Source organism: Globicephala melas, chromosome 6 (genome assembly GCF_963455315.2).
Source record: "Globicephala melas chromosome 6, mGloMel1.2, whole genome shotgun sequence".
Classification (NCBI taxonomy): domain Eukaryota; kingdom Metazoa; phylum Chordata; class Mammalia; order Artiodactyla; family Delphinidae; genus Globicephala; species Globicephala melas.
Genome location: NC_083319.1, coordinates 19,413,138 through 19,437,382, shown reverse-complemented (window position 1 = coordinate 19,437,382; position 24,245 = coordinate 19,413,138). Strand labels below are relative to the sequence as shown.

General features: G+C 48.2%; 1 protein-coding gene across 4 annotated transcripts in view; it reads right to left on the bottom strand.

The window, feature by feature from the left end:
- Positions 1-1,089: 1,089 nt before the first annotated feature.
- Positions 1,090-24,245, bottom strand: part of TNC (tenascin C) — a 93,582-nt gene continuing 70,426 nt past the window's right edge. For all 4 annotated transcript variants that reach the window (XM_030858879.2, XM_030858881.2, XM_030858890.2 and 1 more), the window contains 11 exons: positions 20,418-20,540; positions 19,140-19,283; positions 17,193-17,312; positions 15,238-15,381; positions 14,343-14,473; positions 10,960-11,092; positions 9,229-9,380; positions 8,362-8,458; positions 7,325-7,486; positions 4,368-4,531; positions 1,090-1,814 (listed from right to left, as the gene is read on the bottom strand). In XM_030858879.2, the coding sequence (XP_030714739.1) occupies positions 1,704-1,814; positions 4,368-4,531; positions 7,325-7,486; positions 8,362-8,458; positions 9,229-9,380; positions 10,960-11,092; positions 14,343-14,473; positions 15,238-15,381; positions 17,193-17,312; positions 19,140-19,283; positions 20,418-20,540 (1,481 nt within the window). In that variant the 3' untranslated portion in view covers positions 1,090-1,703. The remainder of the gene's footprint in view (positions 1,815-4,367; positions 4,532-7,324; positions 7,487-8,361; positions 8,459-9,228; positions 9,381-10,959; positions 11,093-14,342; positions 14,474-15,237; positions 15,382-17,192; positions 17,313-19,139; positions 19,284-20,417; positions 20,541-24,245) is intronic.

Below are 24,245 nucleotides of genomic sequence, written 5' to 3'. Positions count from 1 at the left end.
GGGACGCTGAGCAGGGGACAAGGAGACATTCCTAACAGACTTTCTCTCTAAGATTGCACGGTTGTGGGAGCCTGATGAAGGAGTCAGGTAGCCTCCCACACTCCTCATTCTGCACCGCGGCACACGTACGCTCAGGGAAGGAGAGATTTTTCACCAGAGGCTTGGGGGAGAGAAAGAACCCTGGGGCCAGAAGGCCTGAGTTTAAATCCTAGTTCTGTTATTAACTGGGGAGATAGCCACGGGCAAGTCATTCCATCCTATGACGCCCCCCAGTCCACTATCTATCAAGTGAGAGTAGCGACAGCCCATGCTGATGAGCACTTGATATCTGCCACGCACCATGCGAAGGGCCTCATGGGGATGATATCATTTATTTTCCACAGAAATGCTCTGAAATTAAGAAGTCTGTGTATCCCCATTTTTCTGACGGGAAAACTGAGGCACAGAAAGGTTAGGGAGCTAAGGAATGGTGGAGCCAAGGTTTGAACACAGGCAGTCTGCCTCTGGGGACCTTAACCCTTGCACGATAACAATTGTCACCTCATCTATGTCATAGAACTTTTAGGAGACTGCATTAGAAAATGGGTATAAAAGTGCCTTTTTGGTTTTGTTTTGTTTTTTGCTCTACGCGGGCCTCCCACTGTTGTGGCCTCTCCCGTTGCGGAGCACAGGCTCCGGACGCGCAGGCTCAGCGGCCATGGCTCACGGGCCCAGCCGCTCCGTGGCATGTGGGATCCTCCCGGACCGGGGCACGAACCCGTGTCCCCTGCATCGGCAGGCGGACTCTCAACCACTGCGCCACCAGGGAAGCCCTAAAAGTGCCTTTTGAAACGATAAACTGTTAGTCTTGGAAGTGTTGAGCAGGAAGCTGTATCTTAAGTTATAAGCTTTTCCCAAACTTATACAGCTTTGTTCAAAACTGTTTTCCTCTCTCCCAGCCTGTAGTCTCCCTTTCCTTCTTCCCCTCCTGCTTGGCCATCATCCCTCCTTTCCTCTCCCTTCCAACATCCCTCCTTTGCTCAAATATATTGGTGGAATTTGGTGGCTTTGGTGGAATCCAGGCTCGACAATGAAAGGAAAACCAATGGCCAAATTTAAAAGTACTTGTGCTTTTATTAAACAAAAAAAATAATACAATCAGGTACTGTCCAGATGTGTTTTGGAAAGGAAGATCTGTTTAAAAATCCTTAGTTTATATCATCATCATCATTATTATATTAATAACATTAATCATATCCTTAAAATCGAAACAGTGTTGCTTTTCTGAAATGTAAAAAAAGGGACGGCTTCAAGACACACATTGAATCACTGCTAACAAAAATAATGATAATTAATTATACAGCTTTGTGTAAAATATAGCTGGTTCTAAAACAAACTACCACTGTACAGCCTACCCCGCTCTCATTCCCGGAGCCACCCAAGAGAAGGAAAATCATTGTGATGCTGTCACTGGAAGACTTTTGCTGAATCAAACAACAAAATGGAAACCTGTTGGACACTGTGGTCTTTGGTGTGAAGGGAAGTCATCGCAGAGTGGGTGAGGCCAGCGCTGCCGCCGCCGGCCTGGGTGATCCATGGTCAACTTTAGCTCCTGCCAAATGCCCAGGTGTGGCTTAATAGTCAGACTGCTCACATCGGTGCTTTGGTAACATTATTTTCGTTCTCTGGGCCCTACTCTTCTCTCCCCCAGTTGTCCCCAGAATTTATGCCCGTTTGCGCCTGCCTTCGAGGTTTCGGAAGTTGCTGGGTCTCACCTTCATCTCAGCAAACTGGATTGAATACTCGTGGCCCTTCCAGTGGAACCAGTTAACACCCTGTGAAAAAGAGAAGACCTTCAGATTGGTTTCCACCAGGCAAGGTGTTCACCGACCATCGCTGTCTCGTTGACGGAACAAGACGAGTTCCGTTTCAACTAGACCGTTTGGTGGTTCCCAGCTGTCTCTTGCCAATCCGTTTGTTGATCTGTGTAGTGAAAACTTTCAGAGGGGCTGGCTGACTCAGACTCAGTTTTTTTACTTTAGGCAGAAGTCACCTGAGTTTGCATTGAGCTTTGATCTGCCATCTTGAAATACAGTGGTGGCTGATGAAACTTACCGTCATTAGGACTGGGTGCTGCAGGAATTCGGATCATGATTGGAGCTTACAGAATTGAGTAGCTATATGCAGGGGTGTCTACACTTCACAGGATTCCTATGGAGCGTTTTAATAGGGGTTCCTATGGAACGGCACAAAGAGCATATACATGGACACAAGTTTTGCAACCTGACATATAAGGTTAAACCTTAGTGCTCTTACTTGAGAGATATAAATGAACAAGTTATCAAAACATTCTGGGCCTCAGTTTCATTATTTTTTTCTTAAGGCCCAATAATGCTAACCTTGGCAGGATGCTGTGAAGATGGGTCAGTACAGGAGCTGCCACAGTGCTGGAAACATCATAGGTGCTCCGTAAATACTCTTCCCCAATCTCAAGAAGGGAGAGATATTCTCGGAATTTTGGCCAAAGATTTTCCTCAAGGAAAGACTATATTTGCTTCCGGGCCTCCTGGTTCCAGGTCTGACTCTTTAGCAAAGTCTACAGATGGTAGACTCTGCCCATGGAATCCCACAGACCCCTTGTCCTACTGGGCGTGGGGGTCAGCTTCAGAGAGTCCTCCTATAAGGCCTCCACCCTGCGCACTGACACCTCTTCTCTTTAAGCTTCATAGGGCTGGGAGGGAACATGTCCACAGAGGAGATGATGGCTGGTGAAATGAGGGAAAATATCGATGTTTTGTTTGATTGTAATTTTTTGGCATTGACTGGTATTGGACAGTCTCTATATCTGACAGGGGGATGGGGCTTGAGAAGTGCTGACTCATTTTATGGGCAAATGTGTCTGTAATTACTCAACCTGGTCCTTGTGCTGCCTTCCTCTGCCCTCATTCTCCCCTCTGATAGAGGTTCAGAGCTGGAAGCAAGCCCTCCTCGTACTATGGTGGAGACTGAAGGCAGAGGGGGAAAGTGACTTCACAGAGGCCACACAGAGCCAGAGCTGGGACTGAACTCCCATAATTGTTCTGTGGTCTTTAACGTCATCTCCTTCTTGCAAAATTGGATGGAAAAAGAAGTTTCCTCTTGGCATGTAGCTTTTTCTCCCCCTCCCAAAGGACTTTGTGTTACACTGGTGTTAGGGGACAGGAGATAAAGGCAATACAGCAGCTCTCAGAGTGGACGTGTTATTGAGGCCACATGATAAGATGGAGAAAACACAGGACTGGCGTCCAGAGGTGTCCTTCAAGTCTTCCCTCCTCTGTCAAATAGGCATGAAAAGCCATGTCCTGGTCCCCTTACAGAGTAAAAGTGATGCACATGGGAGACAAGGCGAGAATGCTTTGAAAAGTGTCAGAAATTATGTCAAGGTAAGGTCTGCACTTAAGGTCACGACAAGCATTTGCTGGTAGTCAAGTCAACATAAACACATGTATCAAAAGCATTAATAGCAGAGAGCAGCAGGTAAAAACAAAAGCAAAAAAAAACCCAACAACAGAAGTGTAAATAAGCAAGATGACGAGATGCTGCTTCCCGCCCGGGACCACCCATCAGAACTCCTGGGGCTGTTTGGTGTTATTTGTACCTTTGCCTTTTTACAAAGGGATCCCAGGTTGCAGACTGGGTAAGACTTGCTGAGGCCCAGCCCAGGGTGATCAGTCTGGGTGAATACCCGTCCTTCCTCCCTGGAGCAGGGATGGCCGCTGAGAAGGACCATCGTGGTTAAGCAGCTGGGCCCACTAGACTCTGCCCACTTTTCAGGCACCTACTCGTGCAGGCAGGACTCAGTGTGAGATGGTGGTTGAATTTGGTTTTGCTCACTTATCTCCACAGGGAATCTAAAACATCCGTTTCTAGGATTGCAGAAATTGTGTCACAGCATCCTGTGTGGTGCAGGGAAATTTGGAGAGCTGGAAGGTTTGACTCTGCCTCCAGCTTTGCTCTGTGACCTCAGGGAAGTCACCTTTTTCTGGGCCTCGATCTTAGGAATCAGAAAAGGAAGGGACTTAAAATCTGTGGTCTTTGCTCTGAGATGTTCTTGGGGTGCTGGAGGTGCCTCTACGCCAGGGTGGGGAAGCAGCGCCCTGGGCCTGCATCACCCCTGGTTCACCTAGATGGCCTCTACTTTCATCTGTTTCCTTCTGGGGTTCAGACAAAGACTTAATTTGAGGAAAGCTGGCTACGCTTGGTGTCTCCCTGACCAGTGGTTCTCCTTGGGATCTTCGTGGGTTAAGACATGCTATCTCTGTGATCTCTCCTGGCCTGCGGTCTCATGGGGATCTCTCCCTCCTGGCCTGCTGGCCTCAGCCCTGCCCAGGGCCTCGCTGTCTGCTCACCTGACTGTGGTTATTGTCCCCGTATCTCCCCATCAGGTTGACGCGGTGGCAGTTCTTGTACCAGAAAGCCCCCTTGTAGGACAGGGCACAGTTGGTGATGGCCGAGTCTGTGTCCTTGTCAAAGGTGGAGAAGGATCTGCCGTTGTGGTAGGCCATGGAGTCACCTGGGAGAGAGAAAGCGCAGACTGAGAGCCCAGCTGGAGCTCCCTGTGGGCTGTGAAGGGCAGCGCCAGGGTGACAACTGAAGGGCCCTGGGGTGGGCCGGCCTCAAACACTGGACCCCGAATTAGGATCCAGCGTGGGCCTGGATAGGACATGAGTGTCATCCCCGAGCCTCGTTTCTGATAGAAGCAGCATAAAGTGGTAGAAGGTAGAAGGTACAGGTGGCTTTGGAGGATCTAGCTCCAATCCCATCTCTTTCACTCTTAGCTGTGACCCTGCACAGGTCAAGCCTCTTGCTGAACCTCAGTTTTCCTATCTGTAGAATGGAACTAGCACATTGATTTGATCCACCTCAGAGGGCTGTTGGAGCAATGGATACGAAGGTGTACACTAAACAGGTAGTGTGGTGTGCAAACGGTCATGATTGTCGCTATATATTTTTTTTTTTTGCGGTACGCGGGCCTCTCACAGTTGTGGCCTCTCCTGTTGCGGAGCACAGGCTCCGGACGTGCAGGCTCAGCGGCCATGGCTCATGGGCCCAGCCGCTCTGCGGCATGTGGGATCTTCCTGGACCGGGGCACGAACCCGTGTCCCCTGCATCAGCAGGAGGACTCTCAACCACTGCGCCACCAGGGAAGCCCGATTGTTGCTATTTTTATGATTGTGTTTGCATTCACTGTACGTAAAGGAACTCAGAGAGTAAGGTGGGAAATTTGTATTCAGTAATGGTGTGCTTTCCCCTCAAATGCAAGTATTCAGAGCCATACTTTAAAACAATTCTTTTCGTGCATTTATTTATTTATTGTCTATTTATTCATTAATTCACATTCACTCACTTATTCACTCACCCATCTAATATTTATCAAGTTCTAGTATGAGTTTAGTTTTCCACTCTGCCATGCTGGTTTTCCAGAGCTATCCTGAGACAGTCTATCTTGAGTCTCAGCCTACAGAGCCATACTTATAATCAAGCCTTTCGGGTTTTAGATGTCACCGAATAGCTTGTATATCGTACAGTTATTTTTCAAAGTGTTTATGGGACCAGTTTTCCCTGATTCTTAGACAAAAAGTCCATGTATATATAGTGCTATATGGGAATCTAGTTTGCAATTGAATATATTGAATTTTAGGAGCATTTAAGTGCCATTTCTTTCTGTGTCCCCTCACTCCCAGCCCTGGTCAATGCAGTGCAGAAAGATTTCAAGACATCAAGGCATTCTATCCTGATATTTTGGAGCAAGTTGTCAGAGGGACTCGGGTGCCTTGCTAACTGATGAAGCTATCAAGAGCATGAGGATGGCAGCTAGATATTGATGAAACAAGGTGCTTTCCTGTGGAGGGGCTGCTTGCCATCGATACGCACAGGAGGATGTAGCCCCAAGGGTTAGCTCAGTGCAGGGGCAAAACGTGGCTCGTTTTCTGTTGCAAACACGGAAGGAGGCGGGCGGGGGCCACCTTCCCGCCCCCGGTGCCTTGCTTGCCCTGTAACAGCGCCTCCTGCCTGAAGCCATCTCAACAAAAGACGTATTTATTGCCAGGTAATAAAATGTCAGAATTCTTGGAGGGATGCAAGAATGAAAACAATTTTCACCCCTGCGTCTCTGTCTTCATTTCCACCAGACTGATCTCTAAAGAGCTCTGTCTTTCATTAGGTTGAGCCTGGCTTTTGGCAAATCTTGCGTGGAGGCTTTTCCCATTATGGATGCATTCTTTCAGGGCTGAGAGGTTGGGAATGTGCTACAGCATCTGTCTCTTCTGTTTCAATAAACGTAACTGAAAACCACCCCAAAGTGGGCAAGGGGTGACATGGCGTGGTCACGGTCTTACACCTGATCCCCCTTGTTACCAAGAATACTCGTCAGCAGCCAGGCTTGTACCGTGGGCCCACCGTCCACAGGCTCTTACAGCTGTTCTCTGAGCCTCAGTTTCCTCATCTGTATAATAGCAATATCACCTGGAGATATATATATATATAATTTTTTTTTTTTTTGGTGAGACCTAAAAGAGGGTAATGATATGAAGTATCTGCAAAAGAAGCTGCTACCTGGTGGGCCTGAATGCATATCGTTTCCTTATTTGTTTCTCCTATGATGTGGTGTCAGAAAACCACACAAAGGCCATTTCAAGGCAAAGAAACCTTCAAAACCCAAACCAGGTTATGTGCCAGTCAAGGAGTGAAGGACTGCTGGAGAGGTGGTGAGCTCCTGGTCATGGGGGTGTGCAGGCCGAGGCTGGATGGCCACGTGGCAGGAATGTCTTAGAAGAGATTCCTCCAGCTGGGTGATGGAGTGGACTGTCTGCTACTCAAAGTACAGGCCACAGACCAGCAAAGCCACCAACAGTGGCATCATGTGGGAACTCAGCAGAAATGCAGCATCTTGATTTCACCCTGGACATACTGTGTCAGCACACTAACAGGCTCCCCCAGTGGGTCATATGTGTGTCACAAATTGAGAAGCACAGCAGTAGATGAGTATTAAGGCTCCCAAGAGACTGCTTTTTTCTCAGTCTAAAACAGATCTCTAAACATGGCTAAGAAAAAGACATATTTTGAGTGACAATAGCTACAAGTCCGTCCTGATTGTCCTAATTCCCAACCTACTCTATGTTTTGGTGACCAGAATATCTACCCAACCTTGTTCAACTGTAGTTCTGCTGGTTGGCACCTAGTAGGGATTCAATTATTTGTCGATAAACAGATGGACCCATGAAGGAAGGAATGAGGAGTGGAGGAGCTGGCTGAAAACCCGAGAAGCTTTTGCGGTTCCCTGGACTCTGAGGATGTCTGTCCATACCTGCTGTCCCGCTGTACCCCTCCACCTTCAGCCGGTAGCGAGTCCGGGCGTCTCCCACGCTGAACTTGTCGTAGACGGCGTAGGCTGACTGCCCGTGGTCCCGCAGGTCCACCCGGAGCTCGTACTGCCCTTGGGCTGTGATTTTGTTCAGGGTGTCCAGCCCTGTGGACGACAGGCAAGGGGTTGCCTAAGAAGCGCAGTGACCGAGGCCCTCATTCCTACGCACCCTGTAAGAGCAGCGGCCGCGTGTGCTCGAAGGAGGTTTGCGTCGCGCCTGGGCTTGCAGCTTGGTTTGCTCTTTGCTGCTGCAACACCAGGTGAGATATATACGGTTTCTGGGCCTCAGCTAAAATTGTGTTGACATCTTTGCCCTGCCAACCGCCTAACGTATTATGAAGATAAAGGAGATAAGGTGGAGCGCGCACCTTTTAAACTCTACAGCTCCTTACAAGTGAAAGGCGATGGAGGACAGGGACGGACATTCCCTGGCCTGGGTGCTGGAACGTAGGACGGCGCCCTGTGCCGGTCGCTTGTGGCAGTGTGGGCTGCGTGGATGGATGGATGGGTGATGGCATTGTCGTGTTGGCTTGGGAGAGTTCACACTGCAGCTCAGCTCTTGATTGGCTAGATATGGCCAGCAGCGTAACCTCTCTGAGGCTCTGTTTTCCCAGGTGCGTGCAAGATAGGAATTTTGTACCTTGTGGGGTGCTATGAGACTTAGAGGTTGTGGCCCTGAGGGACTTAGCATAGGATGGAAGCAGTGAAGGACATCAGTGAGGATAATTCTCTAAATGGCCCAGTGATTGACTTGAGGCTAGGCTAGGCCTGGCTAGTGGCTCTCCTTTGGCTGGATTTTTATTTTTAATGACCCAGAGAATTTAAAGTCTTTCCATAGAGAATTTGACACCCTGTGTCGCCCACCAGAGCTATTGTTTCCTCGTAACCCATTTCCTCTCCCACAGTTCGCTGTGGGTTAGGACAGATGACGAGGAGGACAGAAATGGACATTTGGGACACAAACACGCAGGCTGTATTACCAAGCCAGAATTCTTCTTTTAGGTCCCCAAATCCAGCAGTGTAGGCCTTCCAGTTTCGATAGAAATCTTCACGTCCATTTTTGCGTCTCAGGAACACCTATAAACATAACCAATGAATCTGGGTGCGCTTAAGCTATGGAAGGAAAGAGAAGGCCTCTTTCTGAGAGGGAGAAACAGCCACTGTAGGAAAAGCCCCCGTCCCCACCTCTGTCCTCACTAGTTCGCCACGTGACTCAGTGCACGTCGCCTCCCCTCTCTGAGTCTCAGTGTTCTCACCCGAAACATACAGATTAGTAAGACCACCACCCAGCTTTGGGTGACTGTGATGTGCCAGTGTAGGTTCGTCACGTGTAACACACGAACCCCTCTGGTGTGGGCTGCTGACAGTGGAGGAGGCCGTGCCTGTGGGGGCAGGAGGCACACGGGACCTCAGCGAACCTTCTGCTCCACTTTGCTGCCCATCTAAAACTGCTCTAAGAAAGAAAGTTTAATAATTAAAAAGAATACTACCCAGCTCATATGGCAACGGGATGGAAATAATTCATGTAAAACCCTTCGCACAGTGCCTGGTAGATGGCCAACGTTAAGTCATAAACGTAAGGGGCTCGATGACCACTGCCATTTATAGATCACAGAGTTTTTTGAGGATCAAATGAGATAAATGACGGGGAAACAGGGGAGCTGGTTTTTAGGCTCAGCTGCTTTCCCATTACTTTGAGAGAGAATCCCTGAGTGTCTCCATGTGACAGGCGCTGTCTTGGAGAGCTCCTGCACATTAGCGTCGGAGGGCACGGGGAGGACCGCGGCCTCTCCTCTGCCCCCATCCCCCTGCCGGAGAGCTCTGGAGTCTGTCTCCATGATACTCACGATCCATCCACCCCCGTCAGAGGTCATGTCACAGAAGACTTCCTGCTTTTGGGTCTTGTCGTTGTTCAGATAAACGGTGTAGACGCCAGAGGTCGTGTCTCCATTCAGCATGGCTTGGGAGCAGTCCCTGGGGAATGGGTACAGGACTCCAGCTGCGGGATGAGAAGAAAGAGTGGCTCTCTCAGAGCGGGACTGGGGCAGGGGCTTTCAGGTCGCAGCTCGAGTGCTCACTGACTAGACGCCTCTGGGCAAGCAGCCCCACCTCTCTGAGGCTCTATTCTCTCACGCGCAAGATGGGGATTAAAGCTATTTTGCGGGGGGTGCGGTGAGGCTTAGAGGTTACGGATAAAAGGGACCCAGTTCAGTCTCTTATACTGATGGAAGCCACCAGTGATATCAGTGGGAGGAGAGCTGAACCGCTGTGAGGGCCATGTGTCAGGTAGCACCCAATGAACACCCAGGTGCTGGCCAGGATGGCTGGGTCTCTAGCACCCGGCTGGTGGCTCACTGTGGGTGAGGACCCTCTGCCAGGCTGGATGCATCTCAGGCTCTTCAGAGGATCCTGAAGCCAAAGACAAGGGTTCTAAGCCCTGAACTTGCCCCTGCCTTGCCTTCTGAGCCCGGGGACTTGAGAGGGCTAACACAAGCATGCCTGGGGAACTTCCACGTGTATAATGTGGTGCAAAAATTAAAAACTCGAAAGCAGTGAGTGATCTTGGGGCTGTGCTTAGCAGGTGGGCTTGAGAACTGATGGCAGTAGCAGCTCTTTGTTCTGGTCCGACCTCCTCACTGTACTTTACCTTCACCTGAGGTTGTTTCGTTAGCAGTTTTCTTGTCTGTTTCACAGCCCTAGTCTGGGAGCATCTTTAGGGCACGCTCGTATTTTTTGTGCTCCTAACACGTGCCGTGAGATCTGGCAAAGAGGTGCTTTTGCCCCTTCCCCTCCCTCAGCAGGTGTGTGTAGAGTGACTAGAGTGAAGTGCGAAGGGCGGGAGACAGCGCCGGGATACACTCCATTTACCCAGGTTCAGGGCTCTGCAAAGACCCCCTCCTCCCTTCCTCAGAGAAGCATGCTTCCTCTTCACCAATGGAGCGCTTGCCCATTTGCCACCTGCAGAGGAGACCTAGTGGCCGGGTGTGGAGGTGGTTCCCTGGTCCTGGGACACCTGAACCCAGATCTGACTCCAACTCATGGTGTAACCCTGAGCAGGTCATTTAGTCTCTGGGAGCCTCTGTTTTCCCACCAGAAAACTGGGCATGATTATCCTGGCCCAACGTACCAGCTTCGTGGGAGGACTGTTGGTGATTCTGAATATGAACAGGCTTTGTAAATGCCTGAAGGAGAACACTGAGCTTATAATGAGCCTTGACAATGGCTACCCACTGGGCTGGGAGTTCAAATACAATACAGAGATTCTCACACGGTCCTTATGAAGAAGGGATAGTTATTAACCCCATTATACAGATGAAGAAACTGAGGCTCGTAGAATGGCAGTAACTTTCCTCAGTCACGCAGAGCAAATGGTGGAGATGGGGAATGAATCCAGCTGTTCTCACTGCTGGCCCTCCTTCCCTTTCACCACGAGGCCTGTAACCTCCTGCATCCACATTGCTCTAGCTTTTCCGGTAATAGCGGGGAATTGATTCTTTTCAGAAATTTGATGGAAACATTTAAAGTAGCAGTTAGAGGAGAAGTGGAGGGTTGTTTCAGTCTCCTCCGGAGCCCCTTACTTGTGGTGAAGGTGGTCTTGATGATCTTGCTTCTCAGGGGCCCATTCAGTGCCTGGATCTTGGCCATGTAGTGGGTGGATGGGCTCAGCTCTGCCAGGCTATAAGAGGTGGTGTCTGGATCCACAACAACCTCCTAAGGGCAGAAGAAAAATATAATAGCTTTTGGCCACATAAATCCTCAGAGTACAGATGATGCATTCACTTATTCACCCATCCGTTAATTTCTTCATTCAGCAAGAATCCGCTGAGTCCCACTCTGTGCCAGGCTCCATGCTCACTTCAGGGCTTCAGACATGGGGAGAGTGCAGCATGAGCAAAGCTCCTGGGGCCAGAAGGGGCAGAGCAAATTCAAGTAATATGAGGAGGCAGCGACCTACCTCAGCCACACTTCAGTTAGGGAAGCCGTGGAAGAGGTGGGCGAAGACCAGATTACAAAGGGCCTTAAGTGCCAAGCTATGGAATTTGAAGTTTATCATGATAAGGAATGGAGGTTCCTGAAAGGTTTTTGAAAAAGGGAATGCCATGATCTCAGCTTCATCTGGTAGGAAGATGAATCACACAAAGGGCAAAGGTTTAGACTTTGAGACCAGTTAAGTCAGTGGTCCCTAATATGGCTCTTTTTCATAGATCTCTGGGGAGCTTTAAAATAAAACAGTGCCTGGGCTTCATCCTAGAACGACTGCATCATAAGAGCCAGAAGTGGAGCCTGACCAGGTGCATATTTAAGAAGCTCCCTGGATGATTCTGACGCATAGTCACTCAGGGGGTCTCTTGAGTCAGGAGATGATTACAGCTGCTCAGGAGGCACGGCATGATGACAGCGCAAGCTGACCCAGCATGTCTCTTTTCTAGAACAGAGATGTCCAGGACAGGCAGGTGTGTACAGCTGCTGTAGACCTACGCTAACTACACCTGCTGTTTGTGACTGGTCACTGTGCTGCTGTCCGGACGAGGGGGATCGGTTTCAGTTCTGCAGGAGATCCTCTTGCTTTTCAAATCCTCTTTTTACCTTCCAGTGCCTGTAAAGTCACCTTTTTAGCAGATGACCTTGGTGTCAGGGATGGGAATGCAACCTGCAGTCCTAGTAAAGCAAACACAGCCCACTGGGTTTAGGCAGTAACGGATCAGTGTGGAGGCCCCTGGAAGGTTGTTCGGCATCCTCACAACCGGGAAAGTGAAGTTATCCTGGTTTTTCCAGTGCGGCAGGGTTTGGGGGGTGGGTGTTGGAGGTGTGAGTAGTTTCAAAGAAGCGAAAAGACTTGCACTCACTCCATACTTTGTTGGTGGCAGAGGATGGTCTTGCATCCTGTCTCCTAACATGCTGTCCAGGACTCTTGCCTCCTCTACCAGGTTGACTTTCTTGAGTGAAACAGATTAAGCTGGGGACTGGTCATGCAGGGAAGTAAACCCGGGTGAGTGCCTATTTGATACCAGTGACCCAGTGACCTTTGTGTGGCCCCCAGGTCTAGTCCTTGGGGAAGAATCAGGTACAAAGCTGGGTTCCTTGAATTACTTGGGGATAAAATTACCTATCAGCTTTCTAAGCTGCTGTTCAAAGTTATTTTCTAGGCAATCAGGGTAGATCGAAATGAGACTCATGACTTCAGGTAAACAGTGGATCCTAGGATGGCTGACCAGGAAGGGCCCTTAGAGACTGGGGAGTTCAGTGCACTCATTTTACAGATGTGAACACTGACACCCAGAGAAGGCGAGGGACTTGCCTCTGTTCACACAGTGAGTTAGTTCATTGTTACAGCGACTCCAAGAAGGACCGTAATGGTAACTAGAGATGTGTGTCCACTCCTGGTTAAACGTGGCATATTGAACAAGACAGTTTATCTCTACTTGCTTCTGATACCCACTAAAATGAAAGTAAAGGAGATATAAAGTATAAATTCACAAGGATGAGGGAAATGGCAGAGGAGACAGGTACTTGATGTCACCAGAATCTTGATCAGTGGAAAGTGTGGAGTGGTGGAGTGACAGCTGAAGTGACAGAATGGAGAAAGCCAGGAGCTAACTAACTAGTGGGTGCAGCCACAATGCTGCAGAGCCCGGCAAGTTCAGGAATGAAATGTATGCGAAAGCAGAGATGCTTTGAAGGCCAGTGTGGGGCATGGCTGAACAAAGGTTTGTTTAAAACTTTGTATAATAAACAGATCCCCAGCTCTCTCCATCCCCCAACAGTCTGGGTGACTGTCCTTCCCAGCCCAGATGAAAGGCTGAGGTTTCCTCCCTGGAGAGGCTGAGCCAGAGGGGAGACTCTGGATTCAAATCCATCAGGCCCAGCTGCAAGGGAGGCTCGGGTGCTGCGCTGGAAACAGGAGAAGTGAAGGTGAAGGTGTGTACACAGTGGGAGCCCAGGCTCCTTCTCCAGCAAGGCTCCTGGCAGCCTGCTTCGAAGGAGGTAGAGGATCCTCCAAGGAGACTGATGAGCTCGAGAGAAATAGTTTACAGTCCTGATGCTTGGGAGTCCCCCAGGAAAACTGCTGGGTATTTGCCCAATCACTCTACAGCGAGCCCCATAGTTGGCAAGACCTGTCTGTGCAATTAGACCTCCCAATCGGCTATTTCATTCTTGGCTCCAGTACAGAAAGACCAACAGGCATTAGGTGGAAGTCTCCAACATGAAAGATGGAGACCCAAACCAAACCAAATGGCAGCAAACCAGAAAAGAGACCTTGGAGGAAACACTATGTAGGCTGTGGAAGAAAAATGCCAAGAACATATATTCTTAGAGATAAAGAGAAGAAGATAACAGGAAATGCAAACGATATGCTAGCAAAAGATCAATGTGCAGAAAAGAAGTAAAAGATTTTGGAAGTGTACAGGATGGTGGCCAAAATTAAAAAGTCAAAAACAACTTTAGAAGGTAAAGGTTAGAAAATTTCTTTTGCTTGTGTGATGGCCTAAAGTTATTTCAAATTAAAAAGTAGAAGAAAAAAAATCATGGGTAGGGAATATAAATAAAAATTGCTGTAAACAGTTGATGTCATAAGACCATGGTGATATATATCTCATTATATAATGGAATGATGCCGTCTGTGAGATAAATGGCAAAGATGCAGAAGAAGCTTTTGGCCTTTGCTCAATAAAACATTTAAGGACAAAGAGTCCAGCTCCTAAAACGTCCTCAGGTCTTGTGAGCAGTGGTTCTTGACCCTGGCTGGCTGTCAAAACTGGAGTCTGGTTAAAATGAGACAGGGAGGCTGCAGCTTATGATTCAGAAGGTCTGGCATGGTGTCCAGTTCCTACTAATTTTTTTCCAGCTCCCCAGTTGCACTGGGAGAGGAGAAACAGCGTGCAGATAGTTCTTCCCTCCTTTGAGGATCCCGTAAATGTTTCGACCAGCAGTGGGGAGTTTTTTATATACTTCAAGATACCTTGGTTGTACTGTCCACAGATTCATACACCAACAGGTAACCAGTGACAGATGCCCGGGGAGGTCTCCAGGTGAGAACGGCAGTTTCCGACTGAACCTCAGTAGCAGTGAAGTCTCTTGGAGAATCGAGGTCTGGAGAAGATAAGAATTTAATGTTAGATAAGTCAGCAGGTGTAGGACAAAGTCCCCAGCTGGGTATCAGGAGGCCTGGGTTCAAGTCCTTTGCCTACCATTGACTTATATGACCTTGGGCAAAACCTTCCCCATCTGTAAATGAAGAGGTTGAGCCAGGTGACCTCCAAAGGCGTCCATTGTCTGTGGTTCATCTCATCCCAAGGGCCACGTTTTCCTGAGCCCAACGGGATATTGACTGGCTTTAGTTGGATTCGGGAAGAAAGACGCAGCCATGAACGTAATCAGAAGCCCCCTTGTTTCTGAAGAAGAGGACAGCTGAATGCTGGTAGTGGTGCTTACCCCTACTCAGAGGACGTGGCCTCTGTTTCTCTGTTTGCTGCAGTTTGTAAAAAGATCTCAGTGTATAAAAGCCCAGTGGACATCTAGGAAAACTTGCCTTTAAAATCTTTCTCTTCAAAATATTTCCCTGCCTAGACCATGGATCATTAAATACTGGGTTTAGGGTCAGCGGGGACTGGTTTTCCACTTCTAAAGCCCTCCTCTGAAAATCATTTCCTAGTCCATGGGGAGAGCAAGGTCATTTCAGTGCAAAAGGAAATGGTGTGTTTCTTAAGGTCTTGACAGAGTGGCACCGGTGACTTTAGCCGATGCTGACGTCATCACATTACAGGGAGCTGACTGGGGAAATAAGAGTTGGAGAGGGATACTGTTAAAGATAGAGGCTGTGGGTGGGCATTGTCCAGCTCTCGATGTCTTTGTACCTGTCGTGAACTTGGTGGTGATAGTTGAGCTCTTTTGGGGCCCCTTCTCTGCAAAGATCCTCAGCGTGTATTCCGTGGCAGGCTCGAGGTTGGTCAGCGCATACTCCACCGTGTTCCCGGACACTTTGCGGGTAATTTCTGGCTCTAAACAGGAAATATACACACAGTGGCAGTTACCAGTCAGCTGTCTGGGCCATCAGCGGACTTGGCCAAGAGCACACACACCTTCTAACATAGAAACTTTCAGTGACCCTACAGAAAAGCAGGTTTGTTTTCTGAGATGACTCACACTCCTGTCTCTCTCTCTCGAGCGATCACTTCATATACAAAGGATTTATCGTACGGTACTGGAGTTTTCCAGGCACCAAGTCAGAAGGAAGGGGCCCTGGGGGTCAGGAGACTTTTGCACATGGTGCCACTGGGACAGTGTTGCAGCTGAGGCACAGGACCCAGTTACAGGAGAGCTGCAGGTAACCTCTCTAAGACTTGGGCTACTCAAATTTAATTTGTCCCATTGCTTGCCCTCCCCTTTTTTTCCCACTTACTCTCATGTCCTTTTATTTGCCAAATGTCAAATCATTAGGCTGGGCCATCACAAAAATCAGGTGGCGTAGACACACCAGAGCCTGATTACTGGCTCTCAGTCCCACTGGGTCAGGACCAACAGTGGACCCCAAACCATGGTGCCCAGGGTATATGTGCTTACTTCTTAATCACAGGTGACCAGCCATCCTGACTGGCCAAGGACTAAGAAGTTTCCCAGGGCATGGGACTTTTAAGGCTAAAACTGGGAAGGTCCAGGGCAGAGTGGAATGAGCTGGTCACTCTGTTCATCAGTCATGAGCCCACACCCCCAGCCTCACACACACGTCTGGACTCTAGGGAATTTCTACACTTGCATCCACAATTTCCATGATTCCCACGAACTATACTCTGATTTATTTTAGGTGAGACAACATCATCTCCCCTGACTTGGAAGAGTTTGCTCACAGGGAATATGTAAAAATAGAGAAGTAGAAAGAATAAACCCAAGCATCCCTCTGGCCCCGCCCCATCTTTGCTCTGTCCTCACAAGGAGCTCTCGTAAGTGGTTACCCGGGCTGAGTTAAGATTTTCAGAGGCCCCAGCACAGCTTATGGTGCCCTCTCGTATTGTTACTGAAAGTAGAACAATACTGAACCATAAAATATGAAACTCACATATACTTTGAGATTAAAATAACAACATATTTTTTCTAGTCTAGCTCATGACAAAAGTATGGATTTGTTCATTGAAAAGGAATCTTTCCTTCTCTCTTATTTGTATTTAATTTTACCTTCTGGTAGCCTTGATTTGCTGGTGCCCCAAACAAGTGTTTAATCCCCAACTGAGTAAATTAGCACAGATGGTTGCAAAGACAAGGAAAAACAATTTCTGATTTCTCAATCAGGTCTGCTCTAATGGGCCTTGTCTGTGGCATCCAAGAAGCCTGGGCTCCCCAGAGCTACCTGAAATAGTCTGTTTAAGATTTCAGATTCTGGACTCCTTCTTTGTAAGAGGTGAGAGCTACTGCCTGGAGAGGGTGACTCACTCTGACGGCAGAGAAACTAGCAGGAGAGGACAAAGAGGCTGGAGACGCACCCTCTGCTTTTCCTTAAATGGCCTGCTGGCCTCCCGTGATACAACCATGGTTCTGATGCTCGTTCACTTGACAACAAGCAGGGGATTTGGGTAGGACCTCTCTTGCCACCGCCTGAACCGGTGCCTCCACAGCCACCCACCCAGCCCCAGTCCCAGCCCATGAGTCTGTTCTGAGGGGGCAAGTCGAGAGCCACAGGGACGTTGCTGGACTCTCCAGTCTACCCATGCATTTTTGCTACCATGCACCAAGTGTGGCACAAGGAAGGGAGAACGGGAAGAGTTTACAGCAGGACAGACACTCCTCAGGGTGGGGAGGGTCTTGGACACGACCTTACCTCTCTCCCCTGTGTAGGAGATGACATAATTGTCCACAGGGGCGATGGCCGGCTGCCACGTGGCCAAGGCTTCTGAGTCGGTGATGTTGGCTGTCACCAGGCCAGATGGGCCATCCAGAGCTGCAAGGAAAGATGGTGATGTGTTGAAGGGATGGGCAGTCATGGGGTAGGACATCAGACCACAGCTGCTCTGCTGTCTACACTGCCCCTGGACTCCAGTACGGGTCCGCGGCCTGTTAGGACCCGAGCTGCCCAGCAGGAGGCGAGTGGTGGGCGAGCGAGCGAAGCTTCATCTGCCGCTGCCCATCACTCCCCATCGCTCGCATCACCGCCTGAACCATTCCCACCGCCATCCATGGAAAAACTGTCTTCCACGAAACCCGTCCCTGGTGCCCAAAAGGTTGGGGACCGCTGAACTAGAGGATGTGTGTGAACTGTGTTAGGGGCAGCACTCAATAATTGCAGTTGTTATTAACATGACTATTAAAGCTATTTGGAGTTTTCAATATGATTTCCAAATGACTTGTACTGAGGAAAGATGGATAGTCCTAGAGCCTTGGCCCTTTTAATTCACCACTGCTACAACCCAACATCCCCTTTCTTAGAAACCAACCTAAATATGACTAGTTCCCGCTTTTGTTCACATTTATGACTCAATTCTCCAGGACGACAGCCCTGGGAGGGTGGGGGGTGCGGCAGCCATCATCAGCTCATTTTACAGATGAGGTGTCTGGGCCCCAAGAGATGAAGTGACTGGCCTGAGAGTCAGGAGGTGGTAGAGTGATTTGGGACCCTCCCCGTCCACTCTGAGGTCCTTCCTGTCTCATCTTTCACATAGAGAATCTCCTTTAACGGATGAGGACAGCGTGGCCTCCGGAGGAAACAGATCCAAACTTTGCAACCAGTTGCCATGGAGAACCCGTGAATGACAGATTTCTAGGGGGGAAACGAGGGTCTGTGTGGCAGAGTGTGCAGAACTCTGGGTTCAGACAGGAGGTTTTAATTGCATATTAGCAACCCTTTTAAGACTATTAGGATATTTTTAAACTTTCCTGTGAGGCCCATTCTTTAGATCCTTTAACGGATTAGGCTGGATAATTGCTCATATATCAAAGGATAAATTGTTTAGGAACATGGCTGCCTGAAGAGAAATTTTCCACTTCATTCTCCTTCAATGCCATTCATTATTTTTGCCTCCTTACAGTGTGTTGTACAAATCAGGTTATAACGGGAAAATCATCCTTTATTTTAGAAGAATACAGAGTTTGTAGTCAGACTGACCTAAGTTCAAATTTGCTTTCAGCATTTACTAGTTATATGGACTTGCCCAAGGCATTGAATTTCCCCAGGTCTCAGTTGTTTCGTCTGTAAAATGGGAAGGGTAATAGCTATAGGGTTGACACGTGAAGGGTTTAGTAACAGGGCCTGAAATACAGTAGCTGCCGGATCCAGAGTAGTTACTTTAGAGTGTCTGCGTGAAGCACCTGCTTGGAGGGTTCCTCACACTGGTCCTGGCACTATCGGGGAAGGGAAGGAAGTGGATTAATGTGGACAGTCATGTTTTATATTTGCAGACGCTTTACATATACAGTTCTGCGTGATTCTTACAGCTTCCTGCAAAGGAAGCAGAACTGCACCCATTTTACAGAGTAGGGAACTAGACCCTCGAGAAATTAACTGACAGCTCATGTATCTAGAAGCGGCAGGACGTGGGATTTCCACCAGGTCAGCATGACTCCCCAGCTTGTGCTATTTTTCCCCACAATACCCTGGGAAACGGTGGCCCAGGGAGGTTGAGGATGCAGCTCAGAAGAGGCTACAGACGGACCAGAAATGAGACCGCTGGTGCGCCAAATCCAGCCCACTTTCCCCGAGAATTTCCTGAAAAAAACACTTTTTTTCTAGCTTCTGAATCATGAGAAATAATGCTGAAGGTGAGAAAAATACCTGTGGTGAGCATCCCTGAGACAGGCGTGCTTTCTTCAAAGCCCTTCAGGGCGGTGACGCTGACGAGGTACTCCACTCCAGGTAAGAGTCTCAGCAGCCTGGTCTGAGTCTTGGTCCCAGCCACAGTTACCACTGAGGGTGTACCTGGAACACAGTAAAAGCAAGACGGGGAAAGGTGAACCTCACTGAAACTTATTCACGGTTGTTTCAAGAATGGGTGTATCCGATTTGGCAGTGAAACTATATCCAACACACTTTTCTTGACTTCTCAGTTGCTCCTACCCTCTGGCATAAGAGAAGAGGTTTTTACTTTTTGTATAATGTTTTTTCCATCCATGAAGATGCCAAAAACTGAGCCAGGGGAGGAAAAACCATGAGGTCACAATGTGCTAAAAATGGCAAGTTTCCATTCAGTAGAGAGCTGGCCATGTTGCACAAATTTTATTTACCTATTTTTCCCACAAAGAATATGGGAAGCTTGCTATGTAATGTATATCTGATATATTTAATCCATTGTATTAGCTAAAGAATATATAGACTCATCCCTTACTAGCAGAGATTCTATTATTGAAGAAAATGGTCATGGTCAAGCTTGTACTCTTACATTTATGAAAAAGTCCAAAGTTTATATTTCTTAGAACTTGGGGGCTGGTGAGGAGCGTGTATATCAGCTGGCCAAACTGCCCACAGAGATGCTACCGCATTTCTCTGAAGAGGTTATCAACTATCATCTTTGTATACACTTCCACTAACAGGGAGCTCACTACCTCCCAGAATGTCTTTAGACATATTTGACTATGCTCCCCCCACCCCCTTGGTCTCTTTTATAGCCGGTGTGCTCTGAACTAGAACTCCCAACTCTGCTAAGTCACAGCTTCCCATCCTACGCTGAGACAGACAGATTTTGGGACCAGGAGGTAACACCTCACCTATATCCAGGTTAAGACCAGCTTTGCAGATGAGTGCGTTCAAAGAGAAAAAGGCCAATGGATTTAGAGTCTTCTGTCATTGTGTGAAAACATTATTGGGGATCTACAGCTCATAGAACTTTAAGACTATGAGCCTGGCAACGATCTTCATAACATGACCCTTCACAAAATAGTTTCTTCCAAGGGTCTCATAGGACTCTACAAATGAAGTCTATCCAGATGATCTCAACTATAAAGAAGCAGTTTTCTTTGGCCATGATGTTTGGGAGGATGGGATTATCAGGGTCTCTTCACTGTTCCACCCAAACCCTCCAGATCGTCCTCCCTCTCCCCTCCCCAAGTGCCCTACCTCCTGCAGTGGGTACAGAGGTAACCCGGAAGCTCTCCACCTGGGTAGTGGGTGCCTTCCAGCTGACAGTGGCTGAGTTTTCAGTGATGTCTGAGAAAACGATTTCCTTCGGGGAGCCCATGGCTGTTGAGGAAAGAGCACAGGAGAAACCCAGAAACGGTTAAGTATCTTGCTCATCAGCGATCCTTCCCCAATTCCTCATCCAAGAAAACTCAGTCCCTAGTTTATGTCCCAGCCAAGCCTTTAGGATGGAGAATGTGGTGATCTGTGATTAGGTTACGACTTGATGGAAACAATTGTTCTTTCATTCAGGTACAGGGCCCAGAGCTGTAGAGCTGCCATTTGGTTTCATTCAAGAACGTTAGTTAGCACCATAGCTGACGTCTAAGGAAGTGAGGGTGGTTTCACAGCTTGGAATACACCCTCCTTTAAGTTTTGATGTTTAGCAATTTTTCATATCTTTGCTTTGTAGTTCCTTTTATTAAATGATACCAAGACTTGACAATTGTACAGTTCTTTGCAATTTATAAGGATTAACCCTCATTTAGAAACCACTGAGGTGTGGTTGTAGCCATTTTACAGAGGACTAAACTGAGGCTAAGTTCTCCAATGAACATTCTTGTGATATGACCTTTCTAAGTCCCAGGAGCAGAGCTGAGCACAGCCCTGGGATCTTGGAAATACTGTTCACATGGAAACTGACCTCGACACACCCATTCCCAGAACTGGATGGAGGTCCAGAGCCAGAGGAGCAACCTCAGACCTTTCACCAAAGCAAACACCCCTTGGATATTGGGTCTACCTGGGGGAAAGCCATGCCTGAGGGACGGTTCCTGCTACGTAAATGCCTCCCCTGCAAACCCAGTTTCCTTTGGTTCTTCCCTGTGTAGTTTTTGGCTTAGCGTTTTGCCCTCTTCAGCTGACCACGCTTAACCATAGAATTCAGGAAACAATTTTCAGGTCTCCAGGGAACTCATTTCCTCATCTTTTCCCCTCTGCATCCCACATTGATCGTTCAGTTCTGAAACCCACAGCCCACTTTGGGGAGCTTTTTTTCTCTCTATTTCTGTCTTTTTCTCTCCTCCTACGGCGTTCTCCTGTGACCTGCTAGCCACCCTCAGATTCTGTGGCTGCCTGGGGTTTTGCCCTCTCCTTAGAAAGCTTTGGAAGCCACAGGGGCTCTGGAGCCTGGAAGATCTTGATTGTCCAAATACCACGGAGAGGCTGGGCAACCCGCGGCAGTCCCCTTCCCTTCCGAGAGCCTCAGTTGCTCCGTCTCCATCTTTCCAGTGGGAAAAGTGGTGCCCACCTTCAGGAATGTTTTGAGGACCTAGCAGAGATAATGGATGTGAAACCCGAGCACAGAATCTGGCACGCAGTAAGGGTTCAGTAAACATGCTGGCCCTCTCTTTTTTCTTTCTTTCCCACGCGATTCTTTTTTCCAGGGGCCACCTGAGTTTTGCGGTAGCCCCCAGGAAAGATCTAGATGAGGCAGAATGAGAAAAAAAACCCCTTGGGGTGTGTAAACTCCGGCACTGGGGCTCTCCTTCTGCCAGGCTAGTCCACTCTGACCTTCAGTCCGACTGTGAACCTCGCTGGGGCAGGTCCTGGCACATTTTAGAAAGTGTATCTTGTGGCCACAGCTCTCCTCTCTCGATCCCAATTTTCTCATCTGCAAAATGGCAATATTATCTGCCCTGGCTGAAAAACCATAAGAATTAGTAACCTCATCTGTCATGCACTCCTGAGGGATGTGCTTGATGAAAGTGACAGTAAGAAGATAGATAGCCATGTGTCATCTGAAGAATGGCACAGTAGTGGTAGAATTCCAGGGTCAATGGCATTTTTAGGCAACAGACCTTCCTAGGTGTGGAAGACAATTTGTTATTTTAGCGTGTGTCCTTCTGCCATAAATAGGGCCTGCAGGTCTCCAGCACCACAGCGGAAGAGATGGTCAATAGGAACCTGAAGGCTGAGCCTCAGAGAACAACTAAATCATATCTATTGAAAAGTTAGGGAGACCCAGGAAAGGCAATGCCTCTGTCTCTCTTTCCAAGAAGACTCTTGGTTTTCAATAAAAATTCCATTAGGAAAACATTTGGAATTGCTAGAAATTCTCAAGGAGGATGAAGAGTACTTCTGTCTGTTATCTGCATAAAATGTTGCCTCCCCAAATCTGGAGCAAATGTCTTTAATAATGTGACCATTCATAATCATTTAAAAAATTCTCCCTTCGACATATTTTTATTCAATACTTAATATGTGAATCGTGATAAGCTCAGGGGACGATTATTGTAGCCAGTGTGATTTAAGAGCAAGGATTTTGGAGTTACACTGACCTGGGTTTGAATTCCATTCTGGCTTTCCTAGCTAAAAACACTTTAGCCCCTTAGGCCTCTGTGAAATGGGGCTGAATGTGACGCTTAGACTGTCTGTGTCACGTGAGTCAGTGAGGTAAAGTGTGTCAGTTGCCCTGCTGTGTGTGGCATGAAGTGCATGCTCTGTAATCGATAGTTTACACTTTATGAGAGTCAGAGGCAAAGGCACTAGGCATAAGGAGCCTGTTTCACTTAGGAAGGAGGACTTCTGAGCACGTGTCTCTGCAGACCCGCTGACCCAGGTCCCCAGACACGATGCCATTGCAGCTGTGTGGTGTGTGGTTTTAAGTCCATCTGAACTGCAACTGAGCGGGGGAGCTGGGAGGCTGCCTGGCTGGGAGAAGTGAGGTAGAGTGGGAGGGGGCACATTCTGGGAGTTGGGAGAGGGGCTGCCCCCTTGGCTTTGGGGGTGTTTGGGGGTGGTGATGGTGCAGGTTAAAGAAGCGTTTCAGGGTCCTCACTACCCCCGAGGTGAGCCATCTTACTCTGGTTTTGGATTTTGAACCACTTTCTGTCTATTCTGGGGACCTTCCCGATGGTATACAGAGGCATGTTGGCATTTAACTCCCCAGAGGCAAAAGAAGCTCCTGGCAACTCTGGGCTTCCCAAAGCGGAGCCCAGGCTACTGTGAAGAAGTGGCTCAAACCACGGAGGGGAAGAGGAGCCACTGCAAATGCAGAGATTGACAGAGGAAAGAAACAACCCATAATCTAAGGGTCTGTAAGTAGGGGGATGGTTAAATAAATAAGGCATATGGGATTATCTCTGAGATCTATTAATAAGCAAGGAACACACACCCACACACACACTCATACACACACACACCCCCAATGTGTGGAAGAGTGGGTATGTTAACCGCCACACCAAAAGAAAAAGGTGAAAAAAAAAAGGGAACGTAGACTTATGTCTAATCTTACCTGTTTGTATAGCATATTTCTGCAGTGATTCAGAAGAAGGTGGTAATACTGACTGCTTCTAGATAGAACAACTGCTTCTAGATAGAACAACTGGTGTCAGGGACACAGTAGAATAGAGACCTCACTATATATCCTTTTTTTTAACTTTTGAATTTTGAACCAACTGGGCCATTAAAAAATAAAATGTATGGGCTTCCCTGGTGGCGCAGTGGTTGAGAGTCCGCCTGCCGATGCAGGGGACATGGGTTCATGCCCGGTCCGGGAAGATCCCACATGCCGCGGAGCAGCTGGGCACGTGGGCCATGGTTGCTAAGCCTGCGCGTCCGGAGCCTGTGCTCCGCAACGGGAGAGGCCACAGCAGTGAGAGGCCCGCATACAGCAAAAAAATAAAAATAAAAAATAAAAAAATAAAATAAAATGTATGTTAAATCACCCAAACATAATATTAGCTAATATTGTTACAGTGGACAAGGAAACTAAATACTTGACATTTATGATGTGACATGAACCTCATGGCTGACCTTGGAGTTAAA